The sequence below is a fragment of the Orbicella franksi genome, chromosome 6 (genome assembly GCF_964199315.1).
Source record: "Orbicella franksi chromosome 6, jaOrbFran1.1, whole genome shotgun sequence".
Lineage (NCBI taxonomy): Eukaryota > Metazoa > Cnidaria > Anthozoa > Scleractinia > Merulinidae > Orbicella > Orbicella franksi.
Genome location: NC_138150.1, coordinates 29062565 through 29090352, shown reverse-complemented (window position 1 = coordinate 29090352; position 27788 = coordinate 29062565). Strand labels below are relative to the sequence as shown.

The following is a 27788-nucleotide window of genomic DNA, read 5'->3' as shown; positions in this document are numbered from 1 at the left end:
ATACCATTTTTAATCAAGCTTATCATTGCTGTGGTATTACATAACTTATACTAGTTTCTTGAAAAAGCTTGACTACACAACTTCTAATCAGAAATACATTTATTATATCTCTCAGTATGCGCGCTGAGATTGGTCAATTTAGCGGGCCGTATTCTCCTGTACGACCCGCCAAAATTTAAAGTTGTTTTTGTTGCCAAACTGTTCCGTCATTTACCGCCAAGTGTTCTTAACTTTTATAGAAAGTAAAAGTTTAAACTTTCTCTTACTCTAAATTGTGCATTAAAGTGTGCTAACGACTTAAAAACAATTTCAAATTGACTCGTTTTGCCTTCGAGGTGCGTCGAAATCGTTCCCGAACTCGTCTGGTACACAGTAGAGATATAATAAAGATCTTACTAGCCTTGTCTTGTTGGTCTGTATTGTAAGTTATGGATTCTCGTATTTTCCCCTTCGAGAAATCGATGGGGAAAAAATTCGGTCCGTAACTTACAGTGCGAAAGTTGAACTCGGTTAGCAAGAGGTATGTATATATGGATAAAAAAAAGTGCATGCTGAAAATGGTGTCTTAACCTTGTTTCAAAGCTATTTTCCATTTGTTGTTCGCGTCAGACAGATGTAATAACAATAACTCTCAAAATGAGCTGGAAAAAAAGGAAAATTCAGGCTTAAAATGCAAATAAAGCACTTGCTGATCTGTAATTTTCATCAATTACATTGTTTGTCCTTTGGACTTGACACTAAATTATACACACATGCAAAATTCTTTCATTTACCATTTCTTGATTTTGGCCTTAAAGTTTATTCACAAAAGAAAACTTGACAATAATTTTTTTATTTTGTGTAAAGAAGCTTTATAAGCTCCAACTTTAACTAATATCATTGGGAATGTTTGAAAATTTTCTAACACTGATTAAAAATTCATTGCATCATGCATTATTGTAACTGTAATTACTGTACATGGGTCATTCTAAAAACCCATGCCCACCGACATGGCAGATCAGAGACAGGCAGAGGTGGAATTGTTATAATCACACCCTTGTCTTCAGAAATCTGCATCCAAGGAAACTTAACATCTGGAAGGCCTAAGAGAGTGATAACTGTAGCCTCAGTAGGGATTGGTACATCAAGAGTCAGTGTGTCTGTTTTTGGCCAGTCTAACACAATGGCATAGGTAACTCCTGGTTTGCTTGTATACCTTAATGTGGGGAAAAAAAATAAATGTAAGGGTAATTTACATGTGACTAACTCTGAGCATGGAATAGGTGGCTAAAAAATATAAAGTTCTATAAATATTATAAACATTATCAGATGGAAGAAAGATATGGGCAAACACTCTGGCAAGGTACCTCATCGTAATTTCTACTTTGTGGCATTGGTAGTATTTACTGATGCAACAGTTTTTCAAAATTAGGTTGCAGTTCTCAAATTGCCACATCTGGGGGGCGTGCCCCATTGATTCTGCAACCCCAAGATACCACCCCACCCCCTGAAAAATCCAGTCTCCACTCCTGCTTAGTGAAGTCTGATGTAAAGATTTAATGTACTTTTATAAGTTTGGAAATTGATATCACAAGAATGTAAATACGCTGAACAAATTACCGTTTTTAAATAAAATTATCTTGCAAATTGATTTTGATCACTCTTGTGTTCTTGCAAACACTTTCTTACCATATGTTAGGGGTTATTGTATCATTCTGAGCTCGCCAAGGCTTGGTTCCATAAATCCCTTCTCCATTAACCTTCAACCAGTCTCCCATTTGCTCAAGACGCTCCTGGAAAATGGGATCAATCCTGCCATCTGCAGTTGGGCCTACATTCATAAGCATGTTCCCCCCACAGCTAACAAACAACAAAGAAAACTAATATTTTATTGAATGTTCATTGCAGCTCAATATAAGGTAGGACAGACCTGGAGACACATTATGGATGGACAAGAACACAGATGGACAGACACATGGACAAATAAATATCTAAAATAAATTATTAAATAAATTAAAATATATAGAGAGAGGAAGTCACATCAGCCATAGCTGGTTTTCAAGCGGGTCCTCTATCCTGATCGAATCGGAATTTGGAGTGTTGGTTTTTGTGGAGGGAGAAATCTGGAGAACTTGGAGAAAAACTCTCGGAGCAAGGGGAGAACCAACAGCAAACTCAATCCACATATGGCACCATCCTGGAATTGAACCCAAGCCACATTGGTGGAAAGAAGACAGTCAGAAGCAAACTTTTTTCTAACCCCCCTCACCTGACAGTCGAAGCAAGAATGGAAGTCAAATTATCCATCGTGAGAAAATCTGCCAAAGTTGTGTTTCTGCGGTAGCCCCAGGACTGTTTATCGACTGTCATACAATTTTCCCACTTGTGTTTCTGCAAAACACCTAACAAGGAAAAAAAAACAGTATTCTAGTGCATTTTCAACCGACAATAATGAAAATAATAATAAAATACAAAATTATTACTGATAAAACCAGCTCCTGCAGATCATGTTACAAAGAAGAACTCTAACGTTACCAAGTATTGTATTGGTTTTTCACTTAATCCCTTAATTTCTGACAAATTCAACGAATTCAAAACACATGTTTTCTGGGAAATTAAATGCCCAAAGTGGGCGGTAAAAATTTGAAATGAAGGCCGTATGTGAAAAAGCCCACAGAAATTTTCAGAAGAAAATGTTGTTGCCTGCACAGGTGAGGGCAGATAAACAATTGAAAGTAAAAAACTTTTACTGTATTTAACGGAGCTCAGGATGATTATCCTTACCTGGGTTATATCTGTCAGCACAAGTAAATACACCTCCATGATGACACATGTCACCAGCACCCCAGCGGTCATTAACAACTACAGTATCTTTAACAGGACTGGAAAAGAAAACGCACATGTCAGCATACATTACATTTAGACCCCGAGGTTTTAAAGTATTTGTGCGCATTAAGGCCACTCACTCAGTCACTCTGCAGGGGTTTCATTAACATGAAAAGGACAACTGGCTTCCACAGGTAGGCAAAACTTTTTGAACTGAAATTTTTGATAAAAAAAAAAAAAACAAAAAAAACTTTCCTCTAGATGGTAAACCCAGGACGACAAGATCATCCTTACATCCAGTAAATTTGCCTGGCGCTTGGCCCTGAATGAAACCCCGAATGCATGTATGCCTTATATTCATTTGGCAATTTTGATGCACTGTAGCTGTGCTCTCTCACAATTTGACTTGAAGAAAAGAAAGTCATTTTTAATTAGGATATTTTCTATCAAAAGTCAAACTTCCTTATGGATCCTAAGGCTAACTAACAAATTAAAACCCAGCAACCCTGCTTTGAACAAAGCTGTTTCATCGTCAGGTAAGCAAACCCAAATTTAACCCTCTTTTGGACAGCCACGCCTTTGTTAATTCACCTGTCATTATACAGCCATGCCAGAAATTCTGTGCTGTTCCAGTATTTATCACTAGCTTCCCAATCACCATCTGACCAGACATATGAAGGCTTGTAAGTGTTTACAATATCATACATCTGAGGCAGCATAACTTCCTACAATAAAAAAGAACACAAGTCTACTCAACTCTGCAAAAGTACATACATTGAAAACATTGAGAAGCAATTTTGAATTGACAGTAAACTAAATTTTTGTTGCAACTTACATCAACATACTCCTGTGTTGTAAATTTACTTTCTTTGTCCTTAAGATAAAGAGGATGAAACCACTCATATAGAGAATAGTACAAGCCAAATGTAACGTTAGTACGTTTCCTGATGGATGACGCAAGGTCACCTGTGAACACATCAAATATACATCGTCCACAGAAATTAAAACATTTACTAATTACGGACATCAAAATGTAGTTAGTGAAATTTATTGTGTAGTTCCATCATGATACCTTCTCCATGGAAGGGATTTTTTCCAAGACCGTCCCACCCCTCTAGAAATTCCAATTAAGCTTAATGATACATTTCTTTAAATGTTTTGGTATTAGAGACCCCCCCCCCCCCCCCCTGGAAATTCCGATCCCTTCTGTGGGGAGAGTATGGATATTTCTGGAACTGCACATTAGTGGCACAGTTGGATGGTCCTTCAAATCAGAAGTACCAGTATCCTAAAATCTTATTGTTTACAAGTGTCTCAAAACAATTTGCATTATTAATTAGTACAAGTTTAAATTAGCAGCTGCAGTAGTCTTCAGTGAATGGTGTCTACATGTATATCTAGCTAGATCATTTGGCTAGTAGCTTGCTTACCAACAAGATCTCTATGAGGACCGTTATCAACAGAGTTCCAGTTCCAGGACACATTAGATTTCCAGTTTGTCCACCCTTCATGGTGCTTACTAGTCAGCACCACATACCTGTCAAGTGAAATTTTGTCAATTCATGTAAATGAAACTTCACACTGATGTACACTGGATCAAATAGGGTGTGTGGTGGGGTTATTTATGAGTAGGGGGAGGGATACTTGTAGGCAGGTCTTGTAAGCTTCCAGTCATCCCTCCACGGGTAATCGATCACTCTGTCAATCAATACGTTTGTTGGCTTCACCTTCATGGGTCTACAAATATGTGTTACATCATTACTTAACAAATTTCTCTTAAAAAAAACGACTACTGCAATAAGGAAAAAAGGAAACCAAAGATATATCAAGTAGCTCAAACGACCAACACGCACACACAAAAAAAGGTGAAAAATACATATATATATATAACTATCACATACAAACCTTGCACCAGAGCGCGCTAACAGATCTGCCCACAAATCAGGATCGAAAAATTCTGCCCGGAACATCGGTGCAAAATCAGCATAAGAGAAGCCTGGACGATAATTCTTCTTCATAAATTCGACACATTTAGGATCATTTTGTCCTTTCCAATGCCACCAAAACCACTCTGAGTTGAAACTAGGAACTGAATAAACTCCCCAGTGCATGAAAATTCCAAACTTTGCCTCGTCATACCACGATGGAAGCGGTCTTGAATCAAGCGACTTCCATGTAGCTTCGTATTTGGCTTGTACTCTAGAAAACTGGCTTGCAAACAAAAGCAATGTAACAACAAAAGTAAACATTCTGTAACCGGCGAAATACAAAAGCAAACTCGAGGAGCACAGAAACAAAGCTCAGGCAAACAAATTGGTCACGAGACTGCCAAACCAAAACAAAAGATTTAATCAGATGCAAATATTCATATAAGCCAGCATGAATTGTCACGCGAAGTTCAGATCACGACACGAAACGCGATTACGCGAACGGTCTGTAACGGATCTCGGAACGTATCCGTTTGGTTTTAAAAGGTAAGTAAATAACAGAGAGAACTATGAAAACTGTGCAACATTTCAAATCTGACCTTATTTATTATTTTTAAACAAAAATGTGTGGTGAGTGCTGAGTGGATTGAAATTGCAACAGTAGGTCAGTAATGGAGTAATAATTAAGGAGCTCGCTCAAAGATGTGCATTTCTGTTTAATTTCAGCTAGGGTGGTGCAGTCTATAGCAACGGCCTTCTGTATTTCTGGGTTTTCAGTTTTGTGTGTGTGTCACATTAAAGGCTCGGCGTTGTTAGTTATTTCCATGAAATGTTGCCTTATATTTTGAGTTATAGCGGCGTGAGCTGCTTCTGCTTGCCGTAAGATAAATCTTGCAATAATATGGGGAGCAGTGTAGTCAGCAGAATCAGCTAACATTGTCCCATCTTTGCCTTCCTTCGCGTCAGCCAAATCAAATCCTTGATGAATATTTACCATTCCATACAACTGCTGTGTGATAAGTTCGGTAGCTACGTCTTCCTCTATCACCTTCATGGTGACAGGAAAAGTGAAATTGTTGGACTGGTAGAAACCAAACAAATCAAAGCTCTCCTGGATGTCAAATTCAATCATTCTTCGTCCGTCTTCATCTTGTGATCTGACAATGTTACTCACACCAGTGCTATATAAAAAAAGAAATTAAACAGATGAATTAACAGCACATCAAAGGATCACCATCGCAAGCCATGAAACTTTTGCTGGTTTTCTTTTTCGCAATCTCAAGAACGAGAGTTTTTCTTAAGGCCATTGCACCCCTGTTATAATTTTCAGTTAATTTTCGCTAAAACATTCAACTCAATGTTTACCGCATTCTAACGGTGCTAAATACATTGGAGAGCGCAAAACAACAACGTGAAATAACTTAAAGTTACGCGTATTTTGGAGATCGCGAACGACGGCGGCCTGGACGGCGGCTAAGGGTGTGTTCTTCTGGGGTGATCTGGATCAGGATCAGTGATCCAAGATCTGTCTGGATCATGGTGCATCAAAGGAACCGATGAATCCACGACCCGAGTGGAGTCATCTGTTCCTTTGATGCACCATGATCCGAGTGATCTTGGATCACTGATCCTGATCCAGATCACCCCAAAGGAACGCACCCTAAGTTTTCGTATCTTCGTTTGGATTATTGAACACTGGCATTACATATTTAGCTTGAGCATGTTCTGAGACCAACAGGCGCGCTAGACAATCTGCGAAATTCGAAGGTAAAATACAAATTCATTTTTAACTAGGCGTTGTCCTCGGCTTTGCTTAAGTGTAAAAACAGCCCAACTAACCTCGTTTTTGAGTTGATAATTCAAAAGAATTTTTACTCTCAAACGAGATTAGTCGGGTTTAATTTAAATGCACGCAAAAAAATTTTAAATTGACAGCCATTTATGAATACCGTTTTGTTGTCATCGACGGCGCTATTGTTTTCCATTTTGCATCACAGAGGAATGCAATACACAATGACTAGCATAATTTAGCATACTTTTTAAACGATGAATTCATAACGCAACTTTCTCATCGGTTCATATATCCCTTTCTCAATTCAAGTTTAATTTGATAGAGTCCTAGTCTGTGTACATCCGCCCCCTCCCCTCAAAAAAATCTCCTTGATTTTTTTTGAGGGAAAGGGCAGATGTACACAGAACGTTTCAAAGATCTTTAAAAATATCTATCGAGCCGTTTTCAAGATTTTTGATGAAGCACTAAAAATAAAAAATCACCCAAAAATTATAATGGGAGTGACCTTAAGAAAAATTCTCGTTCTTGAGATTAAGTCAGTGGTATTAGCTTTTTCATATATCATATCTTGTTTTCGCAAAATGCATGTTCTACTGACTTTCAATTTTTTGGCTTATTGTTTCCATGGAAATATTGATTGGCTTGAAAAACACATTATCACATCAATCCATTTTCTTATCGATCCGATTGAGGGAAGACTGCGGCTGATCGAAAATGCTTGGTATGACCCGAAAAAACTGGATCGAGACACCTTTGTGCCCTGGCTTCAACACTACAAATGCGCGCAGGCTCCCGGCGAGGACGGAAAAAAATTCGGACGAGCGCGAAACCGAAGAATTCGGAGTAGAGTGAAGCGATCGGGGCGAGTTCGGGCTCAATTAGATTTTTAGCAGCTTCGATCTTCGGCCGAGAGCGGTGAGCGGCGGCTGCAGTTCGCAAGCTGTTTCACTTACCACAAAGGGTGAACTTTCACCCAAAATTCGGGGTCATCCATCAACATTCGAAACACATCTGACCGCTTAGCAGGTATATAGAGTGGTTCAAATGTGAAGCCGACTGTGACCATTTGTAGTTCCCTGTAAGCCAAAAATCCGAGAACGGCGACCAAAGTCGACAAAAGTATGACCTTCGTTGCTGCCATGGCCGTCACACAACTTGAGGCGTCCTTTCTCAATTTTCCAATTTTCCATAATTCACTCTGTTTGCCCCCCAAATTTTGCATAAGCTATTGTTGTGAGAAACTCTTGGGAATATGCAGACCTCCCAAGAGCATCTAAAAATGATGCACCGGCCCATTGGGATATTTGCGGGGCAAAAAGTTTAGGCGTTGTGTGACAAAAAAGCAATGACGTCACTGCACTGTCATGCCACCGCAAGTTGTCGCCGCTGTTGCGTAATGTGAGCTTTCATTTCTTGAGCTACAGAAGCCAAAATCAGGCTTTTTGAAGTGTTATTCAAAGTCTATGGCAGCCTTCAAACATAAGCAACTACGTCATAATTCAAAAGTTGTTCTCGTGTTACGTTTGGGTCTACTTTTAATGCCAGTTTAGCACCAATTAACAAAATGGCTTCGTCCAGGATTTTAATTTTCCGGGGGCACAGTGCTACAAATTTGTAGGCGCGGAAAACGGGGCGAAGATGACAGAGAAAGAAGATGAAAGCGAGAAGTGGTGTGCTGTATGCAGTGACAGTTCTTCTGGCTACCATTATGGAGCAAACACTTGCGAGGGGTGCAAGAGTTTCTTCAAACGGACAGTTCAAAAAGATCTACTGGATAAGTACGAATGTAGCGGTAATGAAGATTGCCCTGTTGACAAACAGTCCCGTGCTAAGTGTCAATTCTGCAGGCTACAGAGGTGCTTTACAGTAGGGATGGTCGCAGAAGGTATCTACGTAAACTCAAACGATTAGAACCAGTAGATGAAGCCGTCTGTGGGATAAGAATCAGCGTGCAGTAATTTGGGGAAGAGCTTCATCATGTGACAAAACATTAGCGCGCACTGTTAACCGTGTCAATCCGTTTTCTTAGTGAACTGGCTTTTTTTAGTAGGCTTAAAATGGTACACTAGCCCAAATAGCACACCAGGAGCCTAAATCGCACTGGTTCGAAAATGTTTATCTTGTTTGGGTAAAATATCGATATGTTAGGATATGTAACGCGACTTGTAAACGTTGTGTTACCACGTAACGGGCTGTAGTGCTGTAGTGCACTTCCTCATAAAACTAAAGCTAGCTGGTTCTCATATGCTGCTGACATACTGCATCATAGACACCGGTTGCCACTAACAACGTTCGGTGATCTGTTCTATAGCTAGTCGGTCACTGATGCATCTGCGATCAGTCGCCGACATGCCCAAATTGGTGTGAAATACAAATTGAATTGACGCAATTTCGACCATTCCATCTGTAAACATTGCTCGCTCTTGCTTGCACTTGTAAGATGAAAAAAGAAGAAGGAGAAGATGAGAACTCAGAGAAAGTACTGGGTGCAGTTAAATCAAATCGAGCATTTTTCTAAATAGTCTTGGTCTTAAGTTCATGGCAGAATTTTTATGTATTTGATATGTTTTTGTATTGCCTGGTACTTGCTTATTTTGTCCATTAATATACGGTTGACCTCATATGACCTCACCCGTGGCCTCTTTACCATCTGCCATTTTGAAAGTAAGGAATTGCGAGAAAAATTGTTACACCTTACATTTTGTAGCCAACTGCCACAGATGAAGTTCACATAAAAATAATTTCATCACAGACAACTGCTGCCAACTGCCGACTTGCATGCAAAGTTGAACTCAGCTCAACTTTGCAGAAAAGCTGGTGGTCAATGCCTGGGACAGATTATAATTCGGTGACAAATGTTCACATATGGCGTAACGGTGTCCCAGGCCATGCCGTTCCTGTGTCTCAGGTATGTCAGCAGCATATGAGAACCAGGTTTCACTGTTCCTCCATTCCTGTGACATAGTCCAGGGAATATTGGTGAATTCCCCTACACTGTGGAGCAAGGGTTTCATGAAAAAGTCCCTGTCCCAGGGGATTCTTATCTGGTTCTTCTGTAGGGTCCCCGGGTAACATGGTAGGGAAATTTTTCAGGTTTGCAGAATAGCGGACATAATGCAGATTTTCGCAGTTCATTTTCAGTATAACAAGAGTTTACAATAAATTTCCTCTTCAAATGTTCTTTTAAAAAGAACTAAATTGTTTTGAGAAGTGTTAAAAGGGCTTCTTCTTTGATAAAACCTTTTTCCATTCCTGGTGGGTGACAACATGAGTGTTGATCTACTTGAAGAGGTTCTCTCTTTTAAGTCTATAATTTGTTAGTCAGGGTTTATTCTGTTTTCATTTTTTCCAGGTGTGAGAAAAGAAAAAAGGCGTGGAGGACGATCATTCTATCCTTTGAAAAAGCAGAAATGTCAGCAAGAAACTCAAACTTCTTCAAATGAAGATCGCAACATTACATATTGCTCAGAGCTCATCACAAAACTAATGGACAGCAGTCCATGCATTATCCCTCCTGGCGAGTCACTTGAGAACTCAAGAGAAGCTATTATTACAGAGAGCAGAGAAGGAATACTGACAAGGTTGTCGAATGCAATCACAAAAGAGCTGTACTTGATTGTTGAGTGGGCCAAACTTGTCCCAGGATTTGATCAACTTTGTCGAAAGGATCAGATTGCTTTGTTGACTGCAGGCGGCATGGAATTAATTGTGTTCCGACTCATTTACAGGTCTATTCCTTACAAGGAGCATGTTTACATGAACACCACTACCCTTCTAGTGAGAGAAGACTGTTACAGTGTGCTGAACAAAGAAATTGTTGACATGATTCTAGATGTAGTGGATCGACTTAGACCACTGGCTATGGATGACGTGGAGTTTGCTTGTTTAAAGACCATTCTCTTAGCTGACCCAGGTAATGATAATCGTTAATATTTTTGTTGCCAAACTAAAAGCGAAGTAATTTAATAAAGAAGCTAATTTCAGACTAATTTCAGATCATGTTCTATGCAGTAGTACAATTTTCAATGGAGTGTCATAAAATCAAAACCAAGGTAATCACTCTAAACATAGCAAAGGACAAGGCAATTGATCCAATGAACCAATCAAAACTCAAAGTAATTACATGTAGCTGACGCAAAGCGTGGTAAAACATGTGCCAGTGACTTGCGATTGGTTTTGGTTTTACTTTTTGCTTTCTCTGACCCTGAACATGTACATCATTCACTCACACATGTACATCTTCTTTGTCCTAATGGCAAGGCATCAGACCACAGTATGATAGACAGACACAGTTGAGATTTCTCGACAGTGTTTGATTTAATCGGGGGGGGGGGGGGGGAGGGAGGGACTCCCATGTAACAAGGACAGGGGTGCTCGTCAGAAATTTTGAAAAGAACCCCTAAGAGGTACCAAGATCTATTGTTCCTTATTTTTCCAGCTCGATACCCTAAAAGGTCCTGCGAAACCTTCAGCAGTGGACCTTTTGAGACTGAACACCCCAAGAGGTATCCACACCCCTTGTAACCCCTAAAAGGTAGAACAAACACCCTTGTCCTTTTTATATTAGAGTCCCCTCCCCCCCCCCCCCCCCCGGGGATTTAACCACTCTGCAATCCTAATTGGAAAGCCGATTATTATTGTTCCGCAGAGACACCAGGACTCACTGACAAGATTGCTGTTGGCGCACTACAAGGGTCATTTCTAGCAGCTCTTAAAGAGCATATGGAATCAACATACCCTGATCATTCTGGACGATTTGCAAAGCTACTTCTCCGTCTGCCAGCTCTGCGCGATGTATGCACAAAGGGCTACCAGTATTTTTTACTTGTGCGAGCTAAGCTGGAGGGCGAAATTCCCATGTCAACTTTACTGCAAGAAATGTTTGAATCTGCAAGATTTTAGAAGCATAGTTTACTACTCATGCCGACCCCTGCAGGGCTACAATGTACAATGATACAATGTATATACTCGCATTTTTTTATAAACATGTTTTTCACCCAAGTAAATCTGAAGAAAATTCTGGTTTCACAGGGTAAATCTAATAGTGTTTACCATGTACATTCAATCTTCTCACAGTGTGTTTGCACATGTTACTGTTAGAGTATAAATTATTGTATTCTGGACAAAATTAAATAGAACTCAGTGGTACATACACATGTATGTCTCCCTACACGGCCAGGAGAGGTACCTGAAGAAGAGAGACACAGAAAAAACGATAAAATAAAAGACAATATCCTGAAAGACCATGAAACAAAAAATTAGGGATCTTCTAATGTCGACTCTTTCACCCTCCCCCCTCCTCTACACCATTACTCATTTGCACCTGGTACCTCCCTAGCCATGGCTTTAATCCACAATTCGTTAGTTTTGTTATGTGTGCCAAAATAATCAATTTCATGTATTAATTATAAAATCAGTTTTTATGTGAATTAGCACCCAGGGTGATTTAATTGTTAGTAAATGTATTATCATTTTTGCAAATCATGGTGACAAAAATATGTGCCCTATAAGCTTGGTTACAACTAAATTCCCAAATTTGCAGCAAAGGTTTAGGAAGCACAAAAATATAGAATAGCATTCAATAAACTTCTAGACATTTTAAAGTTAAAGTTTAGGTTTAGTTTAAGTTTAGCCTGGTTGTACTTCTGAGAGGTTTAGCCAAGAAATTGAGGCGGGTTGCTGTTGTGAACTGGTTAAGAACTTTATAAAAAATTATGATATAGTGTAGGAATATATGGTAAATACAGATGTTAATATTATGAAAACTGTTCATGAATATAAATATAGATTTTATAGTAAAACGACTCCTTGTATCAAATAAAAAAAAAAAGTTTAGAAAAGCTTGCTCAGCTGGCTTTGTCTGCTACTTGCCTGTGCCTGCATGAGCCATTCTTTCAGGGGGATGGAGTGTGCTTCCCTCACTAAACCAAAAGGGGGGGGGGGGAGGTACAGTTGAACCTCCACTAACGGCCACCTCATTTCGTTTACGACAGCCACTTCTTTGGACCCGGCGGAAAGTCCATACATTCACTCTTTTTTTAACCTCTCTACAACGATCACCTCTCCACAACGGCAACGATTACTAAATCGCGTTAACCTCCTGACAACGGCCAGTTAATCAATTACTGACGAACGGTGAATACAAAACCACATTTTTTACTGGAGAATGGTTACCAAACTTGATCCATACTGCGCGTAGTTGCTCTCTGTTTCTATCTAGTTACTTTGATTGTGTCCCGAATTTATAGGCTGAAAGAAGCATTATTTTGAAAAAATATAGATGTTGTTTCCTCGAAAAGAACACTCCTACCTCCTCATAAGGACCACCTCTCTACAGTGGCCACTTTCCTCTGTCCCCAATGTCACCGTTGTAGAGAGCTTCGACTGTATATAAAATGGAAGGGTTTTCAGTAGTTAAAGTGTAGAACAGGGCAGGAATAACTATTATTTGATATCTTAGAGGGGCTTTCAAAGTATCTCGTACAGGCTAATAAGATCTTTTGATTTGGAGGTTTGAAATTAGCGATTCGGGTTTTTTGTTGGGGCAGAAATTTTCTGGTGCACCTTTTCTTGGTAAGTTTTTTAGGGGGACCATTTTTTTTATGGAAGAAGGGTTACCTTTGCTGCCAAAAGCGGTATATAACAGGGCAAGGGGTCAAACCTCGAGAAGAAGCCCCCAATAAAACGTTTTAGAGTGCCCCAACCCCACCCCACCCCACGAGGGGTCATTCTTCGAGTGCAAAGTAAGATCGAAAAGGAGATTTCCTGGTTGCGGGCTGTGCTGTCCCGGAGTTTTTCGGTAGTTTAATCCAAGGCAAAGATTTAACGCTCTTTTGATCTCCCAGTTTCTGCCATATTCTGGATAGAGGGTATGTAAACTTAAGCGTATAAAAAGAATTTGGACGTTCGTAATATTTGATTATTTTTTTAGTACAATTTTATTCCAAGATCTACTGCTATTAATGTACATGGTCAGGAGACCTCAGGAAGGTTCGTTTCGTCGACGTTGAACTGATATTGTGCGACTAGGTTCATGTCCACCAAAACCTACTACAGTCGAACCCTATTAAGCGGCCACCTATTAAACGGCCACCCCTATTAGGCGGCCACTGAATCAAAGTCCCGATGAAGTTTTTTCTATTGTTTTTACCTCTGTTAGCGGCCAGCCCCTTTTAAGCGGCCACTATCCATTTTCCCGAGGGTGGCCGTTTAATTAGAACGAAACCAAGTAACAAACCAACAATTTCATTCTACAGTGTGTTTGGCACTTGCATTAGGTAAGGTTGAGAATCTTTACGATTGCTTTCGAAAACGATAACGTCACGAAAATCCCGTGATTTCCCCGCCCAAGTTTTCCTCAAATACCAACGGTGAGTTTAAGAAAACGACGTTGGCAACGGCAACGGGAACGTCGCTAAACACTGAAAAGGTTTAATGAGCACAACAATGGCTGTGCACGTGCGTTACAGCTGGCGTTATAATTCTTGGTACATTTCTTTACCGTCCTCTACAAAACAATAGGGACCTTACGCAAAACACGACGGCAACGGCAACGAGAACGTCACCAAACAAAAGGTTTAATGAGGAGAACAATGGCTGTGCACGTGCATTATAATTCTTGGTACATTTCTTTGCCGTCCTCTGCAAAACATAAACGTGAAATGACCAAATTCTGCGTTGTCTGGAGAACGTGAACCCCGACGGCTAATTTTTCGTATTTCTATTTGGAACTGAACGCATCCGTAGCATATTCAGCAGGGGCAAGTTTTAATACCGACAAACACACTGAATAGATCTAAATAAATGAGAAATTCCAAAGTAAAATAGAAACACATTTTTTACTAGGCGTCGTCGTCGCCGTCGTAATGACCAACTTCTGCGTTGTCTTCAGAACATGAACGACGACGGCTAAGTTTTTTAAATTTATATTCCAGCTGTGTTCCATATTCAGTTTCCAGATAGTTTTGACAGTGAGAAACACACTAATGACTCTAGGGTATCGCGAGATTCCTAGCTAAAATATAAGTTCATTTTTTAACCGACGATGTCCTTGGCGTCGCCGTCGTGTTTTCTTAAACTCCCTAATCTAAAATGACCGTTGATCGCAACGTTTTTAACTTTTTCTGGCGTAGTATGGACGCGGCATTAATTACAGCGGCTTGTTTATCAGCTGTAATGACGTCAAGAAATCATTACAATAACAATACCTTTTTATTACAGCGGCTTGTTTTGTTAGCTTTAATTACGTTAAGAATCATTACAATAACAATACCTGTTAATTACAGCAGCTTGTTTGTTAGCTGTAATTACGTCAAGAATCATTTCAATAGCAACTCTTAATTACAGCAGCTAGTTTGTTTGCTGTAATTACGTCAAGAATCATTTCAATAACATAGCTGTTAATTACAGCAGCTTGTTTGTTAGCTGTAATTACGTTAAGAAGTCATTTCAATAACATACCTCTTAACTATAATTACAGCGGCTTGTTTGTTAGCTGTAATTACGTCAAGAATCATTACAATAACAATACCTGTTAATTACAGCAGCTTGTTTGTTAGCTGTAATTACGTCAAGAATCATTACAATAACATACCTGTTAATTACAGCGGCTTGTTTGTTAGCTGTAATTACGTCAAGAATCATTTCAATAACAACTCTTAATTACAGCAGCTTGTTTGTTTGCTGTAATTACGTCAAGAATCATTTCAGTAACATAGCTGTTAGTTACAGCAGCTTGTTTGTTAGCTGTAATTACGTTAAGAATCATTACAATAACAATACCTGTTAATTGCAGCAGCTTGTTTGTTAACCGTAATTACGTCAAGAATAATTTCAATAGCAATACCTTTTAATCAAAGCGGCTTATTTGTTAGCTGTAATTACGTCAAGAATCATTTCAATAACAACTGTTAATTACAGCAGCTTGTTTGTTAGCTGTAATTACGTTAAGAATCATTTCAATAACATACCTCTTAATTATAATTACAGCGGCTTGTTTGTTAGCTGTAATTACGTCAAGAATCATTACAATAACAATACCTGTTAATTGCAGCAGCTTGTTTGTTAGCTGTAATTACGTCAAGAATCATTACAATAACAATACCTGTTAATTACAGCGGCTTGTTTGTTAGCTGCAATTTCGTCAAGAATCAGTTCAATAACAATACCTTTTAATTACAGCGGCTTGTTTGTTAGCTTTAATTACGTCAAGAATCATTACAATAACAATACCTTTTAATTACAGCAGCTTGTTTGTTAGCTGTAATTACGTGAAGAATCATTTCAATAACAAATCTTTTAATTAGAGCGGCTTGTTCGTTAGCTTTAATTACGTCAAGAATCATTAGAGTAGCATAGCTCTTAATTACAGCGGCTTGTTTGTTAACTGTAATTACGTGAAGAATCATTTCAATAACATATTATTTTTTAGTTTCAGCGGCTTAATTAGCTGTGGCGACATTAAGCATCATTGCATTGGCAAACCCCTTCAGGGGTATTAGCGTGTATTTTCCGGGGAGTGCTCACCAAAGAGAATGGTAATCGAGCGCCGGAGGGAACAGTTTCACATGGAAAAACGTTGAGTATTTAGAAGCTTATGTTGCAGGTCAACCTTTGGGGTAATTGATAGATTTAACAGAAGACACTAGAGACTGTCAAACCGGCCGATTTGATTATAAAGACGCTTCTCCTTAGTGACTTTACTACCTTGCGGTCTAGAATACGGATGCCAGGATAAAATGTACCAATAACACAGCCAGCACTACATCTCAGGTTCTGTTAAAAATATAATTTTATTTACAAAATATAAAGTAAACTTACCCAAAATCAATTCTCTTTCATAAATATTTGTTTACTGTAGTCTTATAATTTCAATTTGTAATGTTCCTTCGTCTCTACAGATTTCTTTCAAACAAAACGAGCTGTAAGTTACGAACGATGCGTATTCATATGATAACAACAACAACAACAACAACAACAATAATAATAATAATAATAATAATAATAATAAAAAATACAAATCCCAAATCGATTGTCAACTGTCAATAAATACAAACATTACATGGCCTAGCTACTAGATAATTATCTGGTACCTTTTCGACCAAATCAACCCGCAACATGTTATAGCTGTTGGCAAAAAAAAAAAAAAAAAAAAAAAAGCGTGCAACGAGATATATAAATACCTGGCGCAAAAAGAAATCAAGGTAATCACAACAAACCAAACTGTTGACTGAGGCCCCGTCCACACCAGGCCAGATAATTTTAAAAACGCAGCTTTATTTCTACGGTCTGGTCTACCGTCCACACTAATCCGTCACGAAAACGGAGCTTTACGAAAAGGTTCTTCAAACCGGAGAAATTTGCAAACGCCGGCTTTTATTTTTTGAAGACAAGCAATAGACTGCAAGGCTGATACTACGTGAAAAACGTTTCGAGACACCAACATGACAAGAACCGATAAAGTAGGATCGCAACAGTGCACAGCTGTTTCGCCCTTCTTGGGGCTCGTCAGCACTATGTAGCGAGGATATGTAACGCCAGCCCAAAAGCCAACGCACATAAATTGCCAAGTGACCCGTGCACTATATCACGTTCCGTACTTTGAACTCACTTGCGCCCCGGCGTAATGTTGGAGGGGCCTGAAAAGAAACCCGAGCGCCCGTACTCGTTTCCTGATCTGCATCTTCCATGAGAAGATTTTGTCTTGCTCTACAGAGATCCGTGTGGTGTCTGTGATTGGCTGTTGCCTCGTTTTAAATTTTCGCGCGCAAGTAACAACCAATCAGAGAGACGACAAGGATCTGTGTAGTGCTACGTCATCATTATGGCATTCCCGCCCTGAATCATACAGGACACAAATGAGTGCGCGACATGGGTTTAGATTGTGTTTTCATTGGAAAAGGAACTTTCGTTTCCTTAGTGTTGAAAATGGAGTGAAACAAGTGCCTGCACATTCTACCCCAACCTTCTAACGGTCAAGTATGCAATTATAATCCAAGATGGCGGCATCTAAAACCTGATCTGTCGAGCATTCCGTTCAAAAAAACATGCCAGCGCTGCGGGCTACAAGTACCTTATTGTTCTGAAAAAAGTTCTTTTCTATTGACATTGCAAGCTGTCACGTCCACTTAGGAGATAAAGTTGCGTGATTCAATCTGGTCACGAACTCACATTAAAGACCAAGTCAATGTTCGGCCAAGAATGGAACTTGTTCTGTCATTACAACAATTTTTTTTTTCACTCCCCCCGCCCGGATTGAGCTAAACCTTGTTTGCACTAACCGACCCATGCGGGGGAATATTAATCACACGAGCTTCACTTGGATTTTGTTGCAAGCTACCAAGCTCCTTGGCTGAGTCGCAGTTCCGTGAAGACGGTAAACAGTCAGTTTACTTCATGGACTGTTCACCATCTTCACACGTGTGAAGAAGATGAATTCGTCGGGAAAGCTCGGGTCCAATCCTCCGACTAGTGGCCAGTACCCCGGCGCCGCGACGGACCTTGAGAGAAATGAGAAAATTTAGCCCCCTTTTTAAAAGCAACGGCGAGTACCTCCCACTTCTTTCCTATTAAGTTTTTTTTTTTTAAATTGAGTTAGAAAGAAAGCAAGCAAGCAAGCAAGCAAGCAAGCAAGCAAGCAAGCAAGCAAGCAAGCAAGCAAGCAAGCAAGCAAGCAAGCAAGCAAGCAAGCAAGCAAGCAAGCAAGCAAGCAAGCAAGCAAGCAAGCAAGCAAGCAAGCAAGCAAGCAAGCAAGCAAGCAAGCAAGCAAGCAAGCAAGCAAGCAAGCAAGCAAGCAAGCAAGCAAGCAAGCAAGCAAGCAAGCAAGCAAGCAAGCAAGCAAGCAAGCAAGCAAGCAGTCAATCAATCAATACTCAATTTAAAAAGGCCGCGCTGGGAGAAGAGAGTTACAGCACAGACTACAGCGCAGACTCTTAATAACCGCGGACGGAAACCAAGTTGTTGTTTTTGTTAGTGGCTGGCTCGGGTTGACTTTCATTTTAGCATTTACTATTCGACGACGTTTGATGAAGAGTCGACAATGTGGCCTCCCACTGAAATCGACACTAGGGTAGGTCTAGATCGAGCTAATTGCTGTAATGATCGAGATAATGTCTGTAAAGAAAAGACCACGGGCCGATGAAACACAGCAAACTTGCTGAACAAAAACGTTATAACTCGTATAAAATAGGTAATCAAGCAGTCTGAGTGGGTGATTTTAATTACTGACCTTCTCAGGAGGCTTAGTCGAGTGATATGGCGCGAAAAATGCCTTTAAAACATCAAAATGAGTTTTCAGAAAAGCGTCTGCACTGTGGGTGATAATGAAACAATATAAAACAAACTGAAGATTGAGTTATGAAGAGTCAAGACTTTTTTTTTTCTCTGATTACCTACCAGGATGTCCTGAAGAAGTTTGGAAGCTTCTTGTTTGCTGCCACATTGCTTATATGCCTACAAAAATTAATCAAAATGACAACGCTTCAGTGTTAACTATACGACTACACACACGTTCGTCTACTTATGTAAACTGTTCACTGAAGATGAAGCTTCGCTGTTTAAAACAGGCAGTAGGCGATAGGTAACTAAAACGACACTTCTCCCAAACTGAATAAAATAAAATATATGAGAATCAGTGAAGAGATTTTTTATACCAATCTTAAAAGTAATCGTAGATTACCTGTAAAAGACTCTGTGGACTGGGATACACAGCAACTATGGCGGCTGCCATTTCAGCTGACACATTCCTGAACTGCTGGAAATGCTGCTGCCACACCTTCTTCAAACCCTCTCCTTCTTTTGATACCTTGAAATTTGAGAAAACGATTTGAACAAGAAAGATTTTCCAGTCTGACAATAATGTAAGGTTTAACGACATGAATAGGTATTCAAAAAACACAGGAAGAAAGTAAAAAAAGGTACGTTTCTGCGATACGATAACTAGGATTTTGATTTTCAGAATTCGTGACAGGAAGCATTCTACCTGTTTTTCCAGGTATAGTTTTCGTTCATGCAATTCTTTTTTACTCCAGTTACATGTCAGGTCACGGAAATGAAAATAAATAAATATATAATGTAAAATAAAACAACAACAACAACAACAACAACAAAAAACAATTTTGGGACAAGGGGAGCAGGTGAGAACAGGAGTTGAAAGTGGGAACCGGAACTGAGGAGAAAAGTGCTGTTACTTCTCCGAACCCGCCCCTCTGATTAGAGAATGAATCACTGCCTGTCTTGTCATCCAAAGAAATAACCATGAAACTTTGAAACAAATTCTTCCAAAGATTATGGTAGTAAGATATTTTTCAACGACAGTAAACAGAATTTGTAAGTTTATGGCAGCCCGTAGTACCTTCACAGATCCTTTTTCTCCGCCTTCAACACAGAAACTAAACGATTCCGGTTGTTTCTTCCTGTTAACAGAAAAAAAGTGGAAAACATGTTCATTATCCCTAGTAACCTCGCAGTTGTATCTGTTCTATTGTATCTTCACTCAGTGCTGAGAATTATTCAGCATTTGGTATCCAGATTAAAATAACTGTTTTGTAATCGCAGTATGTCATTGAGTTAAATTATGGTTTTACATGTAATTTTTTGTGACTGTCAGGTATGAATGTTGCTTACAGAACGTCACAGGCAAAAAATGCGTTTACGAAACATTTTCATAATGGGGTGGAAGTGGCTGAAATGAGTGTCTTTGAATATGTTTTTTTTTTGTTTTTTTTTAAATTCTATCAGAATTAAACACGCTCTCGCAACTAAACCGGAAAAATTCTTGGAACCCAAGGTTACAAGAGCCACGGCCACTCGAAGTTACCAGACTAAAAAAAGCACATTCCAATGCACTTGGTTCTTACTTGTAAGGTGCTTCAGCCACAGCTTTTGTAAACATGGTCAGCAGATCAGCAAACTCCTCTTCTGTTTCACACATGCGCACTCGACATTTCGGTTTCTTGATCTGTAGGGCTACAAGCGCCTCTTCGATGTCAACCCTCGACACCATGACACTCGGCCCAGACTCCTTGTTAGACTTCTTCCGTCTTTTACCGCTGAGATTTTCGGTGTCCGATGAACTTGAGCCTAGGACAGCGCTACGAAACTGACGCTTTTCTGTGAGCTTGACATCTCTTCAGAGAAGAAAATTCATGTTAGAATCAAACAGGGAATATTAAAACAGTGATAAATGGTTAACTTCTATATAGACCGGTGTAATGTTATGTTCCATGTAGCACTTCAGACAATTAACAATCATTGGACGAGGTTGAGCAATCAATAATTTGCCTTCGGCAAATCACTGATCTGCTCACCGTTGACAAGTCACGATATTTTGCGATAACCGAGTTCAATACTTGTTTTATCATTCGATCACCAAGTTTTTTTTCAAATTTGAAGCGCTCTCTGACAGCTTTTTCACACAAGACCGTGTGGCTTCAGTTGCGCATGAGTAGAACATTATTTGCAGCAAAACACATTTCGACGGTACTACGCATGAGCAGACCATTATTTGCGGGCAGTTATTTTCAGGTCACGTGGTGGGGCCGTTGAAAAGGAAAGAAAAAATGCATCGAATGAAAATAGAAAGCACTGGCATAACAACAATCAGAGAAAACCAAATGACGAGCCATACATTGAAACACACCTGAAATACTTCTCAAGACCAAGAACAACAATGGTAATAATTTTTCCTGGGTAAATAGTCAGGGCTCTTTCACAGAACGCGAGTAACGTTTCGTCGTCAGCGATAACAGAGATGGTAGGATTTTGCATTTCCTGAAACAAAAAAGAAATCAGGAAAAGGTGTAAAACGAGATACAATAACTAATTGCCTCTTACAATAGCGTTGTACTGTTAAAATAACAGGTGATAATAACGAAAATGATCAACTGGGGAAAGTTCCCTTGATGTACCCTCAAGTACTTGGAGGCTTCAGGTCTTTGATTAAAACAAACGTATGGCAATCAGTTAGAGGAATGAATGTTGCGAACAGCAGCGAAGGAAGCCACAATTATGGAAAGGTGTGTAACTGATTAAATCGATGTCTCGCAGTTCTATGCTGGGATTTGACTTCAACATTGTCAGAGAAAAGGGTTTTTGCTGGGAAAGTCGTCTGTAGAAGTCAGAGCAACGGCAAAACATTGTAGCAGTTAATACCACGGAGGGCCGAACAAGCGACTCGACAGATTTGGGTACTCTTCGTATAAGGACTCGAATTTTTCTGTCCAAGCACAAAACGCCAACCGCGTTCCCAGGGCGAGAAAGGTCCCCGGGAACGAGGTTGGCAAAAAGCGTCAGAAGGGCGATAGTCGTGACGTCAGCTTGTTGTTATCGGTATATGTCCTGTTACTAAGCAACGCTTCTGTTGGAAAAAACGCGGACTCAGTTATTAAATATAGTGCCCTCCTGTACATGTTATGCACGGAGACGGAGTTACGGAGTTGTGAAACTGCTGAGGACTAGGAACAGCATGAAACATCGCGAAAATTCATAAGTGCCCACAAATACGAAATAGCTCTAAACAGAAGGACATCTCGGGAAAAAAAGTCTTCATTCAGACAAAAGTGACATTTTATCTCACCTCACGAAATTGAAAAACCAGTTCAACAAACTTGATCGCCGACAAACGAAGTACTGCATGTTGCTCGTCGGTAAAGGTAGTTTTAGTGGAGATCTGAAAAAGAAGATTGATTCAACCATCACGCATGCTTCTCTGATGGCTATCTACTGCAAAAAAAATACGTGGTTTTTTCAGATTCATCAAGAAAAAAAAAAACGTGAAATGAGCTCAAGCCAATCATGGCAGAGTGACTATGTTGTCTTTTATTTAAAACTCCCGCGCTTGCCGCTGGTTGCATGTTTTCCCGCGCTTGCTATTGGTTGCGTGGTTACCACACAAAGATCTCCCGTACTCCCTGAGGCGCTGTTCGTTTGTTTTCCCAAGTTTGTCGCTGGTTGCATGTTTTCCCGCGCTTGCTACTGGTTGCATGGTTACCCCACAAAGTTCTCCGATACTCCCCGCGGCGCTCACTTGTTTTCCCGCGTTTTCCAATAGTAAAATGTTTTCTCACGCTTGCGACATTATTTCCTGTGATTCCAAATAGTTCCACCTTTCCACCAGTTTCGTTTTTCCATTTTCACCGTTAATTACTAGTTTTGTCGCCTTGTCAGAGACAAGCCAAATCGCAGCCCCCCCAACCAAGAACAACTTTTGTCCTGTAACATAACCTTTTTCACTAGGGCCTGCATGTAACTGTACCTGAAGTGTCTCTCCTTGCACATCATGCTGGACACAAGCTCTCTGCCATGTGATGACGCCAGGAATCAGCTGCGATTGTGTCTTATGGCTTGCCCCTAGTGACTCCAGCTTTTGAAGGAGGATATTGTCCTCTGGTACTTGGCCATTGGTCAAAATTCCAGGATCAATGCAGACCACCATTTGCTTTAAAGAAAAATTTAACGAGGAAATTATGTATGACAAAAAAATGGGATACAACAACTACAACAATGACAAAAACACTGCCATAATAACAAAAATGACAAAAATAGTAATTAATGAAGACAAAGTTTCTCAGGCACAGATCCATACCAGTTTCCACAATTTTATGGAGATCGGTCAGATTTTTTAGCATGACCTTTGAAACCCGCCAAAGGAGAATTAAATCCAAACATTTCCTGCAGACCATGACCCCCAACCCTTCTAGAAGCTCGCACTTTCAGCACCCGTTGTATCGGAAATGGCAACCATTTACTCTAGACCCGTGCCTGTTTCCAATTATTAAAGAAACATGAGCAAATTTTCTGTCTTTCTACACAATTTAGATTAGAGAGGCTCTAAGGTGGAACACCCACTTCCTATGGTCGAGAAAACATGGGCTGGTTCTTAGATTAAACTGCCCTTTACCTTGATACAACCATCCAATCGATTGTTTTTCTGATTCATACTCTCTGCCTAAACCAAGAGAGAGTAGCAATAAATGTGTAATTTTAACAACCTAAATCTGTAACATGTATATACATCAACACAACAAACGAGAATCAGCCAAAGAGTTATTGAACCCTAAGTAACCAGTCACACCTGTTTAATATGCTGTACACATCATAAGGTGATTAAAAGTATGTTCTATTCACTGTAAGGGTCTAAATTTACTGACAGAGATAATTTTTGTCAGTTTAAACCAGGTGGTAAACAGAACTAGATATTGAAGATATTATTGGAGATATTGTATAAGACAATGTTGTGTTCAATTCACCAGAATGATAACACAACAACACCAGCAGTAAGATCAAGAAAAGACAGCTCACAACCTGAAGCTTGTTGGTAGTGTCATTGATGGGCTATGCTACACATTGTGTGACAGTCCTTAAAGCATATCAATTGTTCCCTTTTTCACTTACATTTCTCATTTAAGCGTACAAATATGGCTTGTCAATACGTCTTTTACTATTAATATTACAGTGGAACCTCAATTTAATGAACCTCTATTTAATGAAGTCCTGGATATAACGAACAATATTTTATGTCCTGGCCAGTTACAGTATAATGTATAGAATAGAACCTCGATATAATGAACCTTGATATAACAAATTCTTCGATATAACGAACATAATCTGGAAGCCCAAACATAAAATCTACCTCGATATAACAAATTACAATGTTTCCTTGTTTACATAGACAATTTTCTGTATAACCTCTATGTTGCAACATTTTTAAATTGCTACTCTGAAAGTGTCGCTCTTTTGTAAACAAAAGCTGCACATCTGCTCAAAAGTGAAAATAACTGATACTGAAAGCCACCATTCTTAATGAATTGCATCTCAAAACGGGGCACTTCTGGGTGATGAAAATTGCATTGAATTGCGCGACAGAAGTCACCTGTGTTACAAATCAATCATTAACTATGACCTCAACATAATGAACATTTTGGTCGTTTCCCTCAAATTCGTTATATCAAGGTTTTCGATATAACGAACCCTTGACTTGACAAACAAATTTGGCCAGTCCCCAGCGACTTCGTTAAATCGAGGTTCCACTGTAATGTACAGTTTTAGTCATCTTGTACGAGTTTACAAGCCCTGTGGTTTTCATGTTCCCTTGCCATTTTTCTGTCTATCTTTTGCATACTAATAACTGTAATTTCTTTGAATGTAGATCTTTTGTATGGCAAATAAAATAAAATGAAATATAAAATAAATAAACAAACCTTTTTCAGTAATTTTTCTTTATCTTTAGACATTTTTATCTTTTCTCTAGCTTGAGCTCTGGCTTGTTGTTCTTTCACCCTTGCTTCTTTCTTTTCTTGCCTTTCACGTTCTTTTGCTTGTTTCTTCAGCTGAAAACAATATCTTGAAGCTTTAGGAAAACTGTTCACTGTGATGCAGATTGCTATATGAGTGCAGTAAGGAAGCTAATTAAGTCGTGAGGAATAACAAGCATTTGTAAGCACCCAAGTTAGACTAAGCTATGAGACCTGCCATTCCCAGTATAATGACTTGTAAAATAGACTGTGTTGTTCTAAAAAACATACCCACAGCCCTCTCAAAGGTTAATTAGGTTGGAGCCCTCAACCCACCTCTCTAGAAATTCCAGTTAGCTTCATATTTTCCATGTAATAACTTTCAACTGGCTTTACCCAGCCCCTCTCAGAAACTGCTGCAGCAATAAACCTTTCTTTACAATAAGTAATATGAAAATTACGTACAACATAAATTACATTGTCAGTAGTAACTTTCATATCCTTTTATTAATGGCTGCTATTTCTTTTTGCAATTAGTTTGGATGCCTGGCAAGATTTAGCTAATGAGCATGATAATTAACCATCATAAGTCCACGAGATTGTTTTGGATATGAGATGATTGATAGCCAATGAGGTGTGCAGAACCGAGTTGGCTACTGAAATCCTTTCATATCCAACAAGAGCGAGTGGAATAATTGTTTTATTACAAATGCCCCAAAATATAGAAAACCAAAATAAAATAGTTCTAAGTAAAAATGGCCCCAAAAATTATGCCTACGCTTACCACAATTGTATAATGACTCATATACCATGATGGTTAAGCCAATGAAAACTTGTAAATTGCATTATCCAATGATCCAGTTTTTAATCATGAAGGCTATACTTACAAGAGTTTCATTTCTCTGTCTTGTTATTTCCTCTGCTGACCTTTTCTTTCTCTTTGCTGGGATTTCAGAACCACGCCGAGAGTCCATATTGATGCTTTCTTGTGCACTTGAGTCACTACTTTTGTAATTGTCTGTACATGAACTGGGCAGAGATTTACAAGAATGGCCATTCCTTTCACTGCCTGAATACAAAGATGATGGTAAAACACAAGGAAGGTCATCACTGTCTTCACAGCTGTCAGTGTCATGCTTAGATGGAGATAATTCCATCAGTTTTCTGTCAAGTATTTCAGAGCACTTCTTTCTAGCAATCGTGTTCTTGTGTGAAGGACCTGCCTTTATGCTTTGTTGTTTTTGTGTTTCAACTAAAATACATTCATCCTGGCTGGTTGTTTGTGTTTTAGTAACACACGATTGTATTAAACTGTTTAGCTTGAACTGGCAGTCATCTTGACTTTCATCATCTGAGAAAGACAGATCAACAATAGCACTTGTTCGTTTGTTCTTTGAATCAGTTTTTGTACATTGTCCCCCTAGACGATCAGATGTTTCCTCAACAGCGATCGCATTGGGAGGTTTTGATTGAATTGAGCATCTTTTCCCAGGTTCTTTCTTATTCATTCTACTCTTCAAAGCACTGAATAAACTTCTCCTCTCTTCTTGGACAATTATGATGCCGTCATCATCATCTGTATCAGAATATACATCAGTGTCACTACAGTCATTCTTATTACTTTGCGATGAGTTCATTCTATTAACAGAAGTTGATGGATTCTTGAAGTTTAAGGACTCAGCTGCATCCTGACATGGGGTTTCCAATGATGTGCTTTGAACGTCAACATCAACACTGACTATTGCAGGGAACTGAAAACACAAAATCAGGTCACTTCAAATTTCCACAACAAAAACTAAATACATGAATAAATGGCACCAATGGCCAGTGAACAGTTCCATTTTAATTGATTGAGATATATTTTTGATAAGTCAGAATTAAAAAGTTGCTGATCAAATGAATGAAATCAATAATTAACTTATTGTCGTCATAAAGCACTACTCAATGGGGCAGATAGGGGGATTTGAAACAGTCCCTTAGAAAATGATGGCAAATCACCCCTGGTAGGATTAATGAGATCAAGTTCCCCTTCCCCAATAACTTTTTAAAATATCAAATCCATTGGTTTCAGCGCTCTTTCCCTCGTCCAAAGTAGGAATCATGCAAAAAATAGTACCTTTCATTTTGTATCATGTACAATGACGTACTGATCAGTGACTTTTAGCCCGTGATCAGTAAATATTCTGCAAAAGGCCATATATACTCGATTTCTGCAGCTCTCTCGGGTCTTGATTGCATCGATCAGATCGATGGCAGTGAATCACGAAGATGGAACAAATGTTTTACTTACCTGACCATCCAGAATTCTGTTGATTGTCCTTGTTGCACTTCCCGTGATGATCAGATCCTTGGCTACATCCTTAGGATCGACGTCTGGGCACACGGCCATGACATTGGCGATCATACTTTGAGGTACAAGCTTGAAAGGGGAACCTCTGTCCCCATCCATCGCGTCCATCTTGGATTGCGCGCTTTTTTCGGAAAACCGCATTCTGTATTGCGCGCGGGCTTACACAACGCCAACCGCCAACCGCGCCGCTTTACGCATCACGGAGAATTTTTTTCACCAATTACGCGTCACGTAAGAAAGAAGTAAGTACATCGCCAATTTTACTTTCTCAACTCTAAAAGCGTCGTTAAAAGAAGAACTCTGCCAATCCAACTACAAAAATGCATCGGCAAATGTGTGACCTCTCACGCGAAAACTTTCCTCACGGTATCCGCTCGAACGGCTGAACGCACGGCAAGTGAACGGATAATTTGAATAACAATAGTCAATTTACTTGTTCCAAGATATCTTAAGACTACTTGGTTCTACATGAGTTGATAACCACTGAATATAATGAGTAATGACTCTAGAAACAATTTAATGAAATGCAAACTGTGAAGGTAACTTTGAGGGATTTATGAGATGTGGACTGTGTAGGTACATGTTGGGAATTAATGCGATGAAAGCTGTGTAGGTATATGTGGGGGATAAAGGAGATTTAAGCTGTATAGGTATATGTGGGGGATTAATGAGATGTAGGCTGT

General features: G+C 39.4%; 4 protein-coding genes across 4 annotated transcripts in view; 1 reads left to right on the top strand and 3 right to left on the bottom strand.

Moving 5' to 3' along the window:
- LOC145489779 (alpha-L-fucosidase-like) overlaps positions 1-5055 on the bottom strand; it is a 5897-nt gene extending 842 nt beyond the window's left edge. Inside the window, exons 1-8 of the mRNA XM_081468818.1 lie at positions 4711-5055; positions 4236-4342; positions 3641-3771; positions 3397-3530; positions 2764-2861; positions 2249-2381; positions 1669-1839; positions 1-1195 (exon numbers count right to left, since the gene is read on the bottom strand). The exon at positions 1-1195 is cut by the window's left edge and continues 842 nt beyond it. Coding sequence (XP_081324944.1) covers positions 949-1195; positions 1669-1839; positions 2249-2381; positions 2764-2861; positions 3397-3530; positions 3641-3771; positions 4236-4342; positions 4711-5054 — 1365 coding nt within the window. The 5' untranslated portion in view covers position 5055 and the 3' untranslated portion in view covers positions 1-948. The remainder of the gene's footprint in view (positions 1196-1668; positions 1840-2248; positions 2382-2763; positions 2862-3396; positions 3531-3640; positions 3772-4235; positions 4343-4710) is intronic.
- Positions 5056-5420: 365 nt separating this feature from the next.
- Positions 5421-7747, bottom strand: LOC145489784 (uncharacterized). The gene is made up of 2 exons (XM_081468825.1): positions 7479-7747; positions 5421-5914 (listed from the first exon to the last, which is right to left on the bottom strand). The coding sequence occupies exons 1-2, from the start codon at positions 7745-7747 to the stop codon at positions 5524-5526; spliced, it is 660 nt and encodes a 219-aa protein (XP_081324951.1). The 3' UTR covers positions 5421-5523.
- On the top strand, positions 7577-11819 carry LOC145489781 (retinoic acid receptor RXR-alpha-like). The gene is made up of 3 exons (XM_081468821.1): positions 7577-8410; positions 9878-10438; positions 11174-11819. Exons 1-3 carry the CDS (start codon positions 8164-8166, stop codon positions 11425-11427), a joined length of 1062 nt encoding a protein of 353 aa, XP_081324947.1. The 5' UTR covers positions 7577-8163; the 3' UTR covers positions 11428-11819.
- Positions 11820-15911: 4092 nt separating this feature from the next.
- On the bottom strand, positions 15912-27298 carry LOC145489884 (uncharacterized). Its single transcript, XM_081468955.1, has 12 exons — positions 27046-27298; positions 25643-26506; positions 24723-24851; positions 23423-23470; positions 22778-22960; positions 22100-22192; positions 21164-21294; positions 20382-20651; positions 19877-19937; positions 19202-19327; positions 18919-18975; positions 15912-18023 (listed from the first exon to the last, which is right to left on the bottom strand). Exons 1-12 carry the CDS (start codon positions 27244-27246, stop codon positions 17913-17915), a joined length of 2274 nt encoding a protein of 757 aa, XP_081325081.1. The 5' UTR covers positions 27247-27298; the 3' UTR covers positions 15912-17912.
- Between the last annotated feature and the right edge of the window lie 490 nt (positions 27299-27788).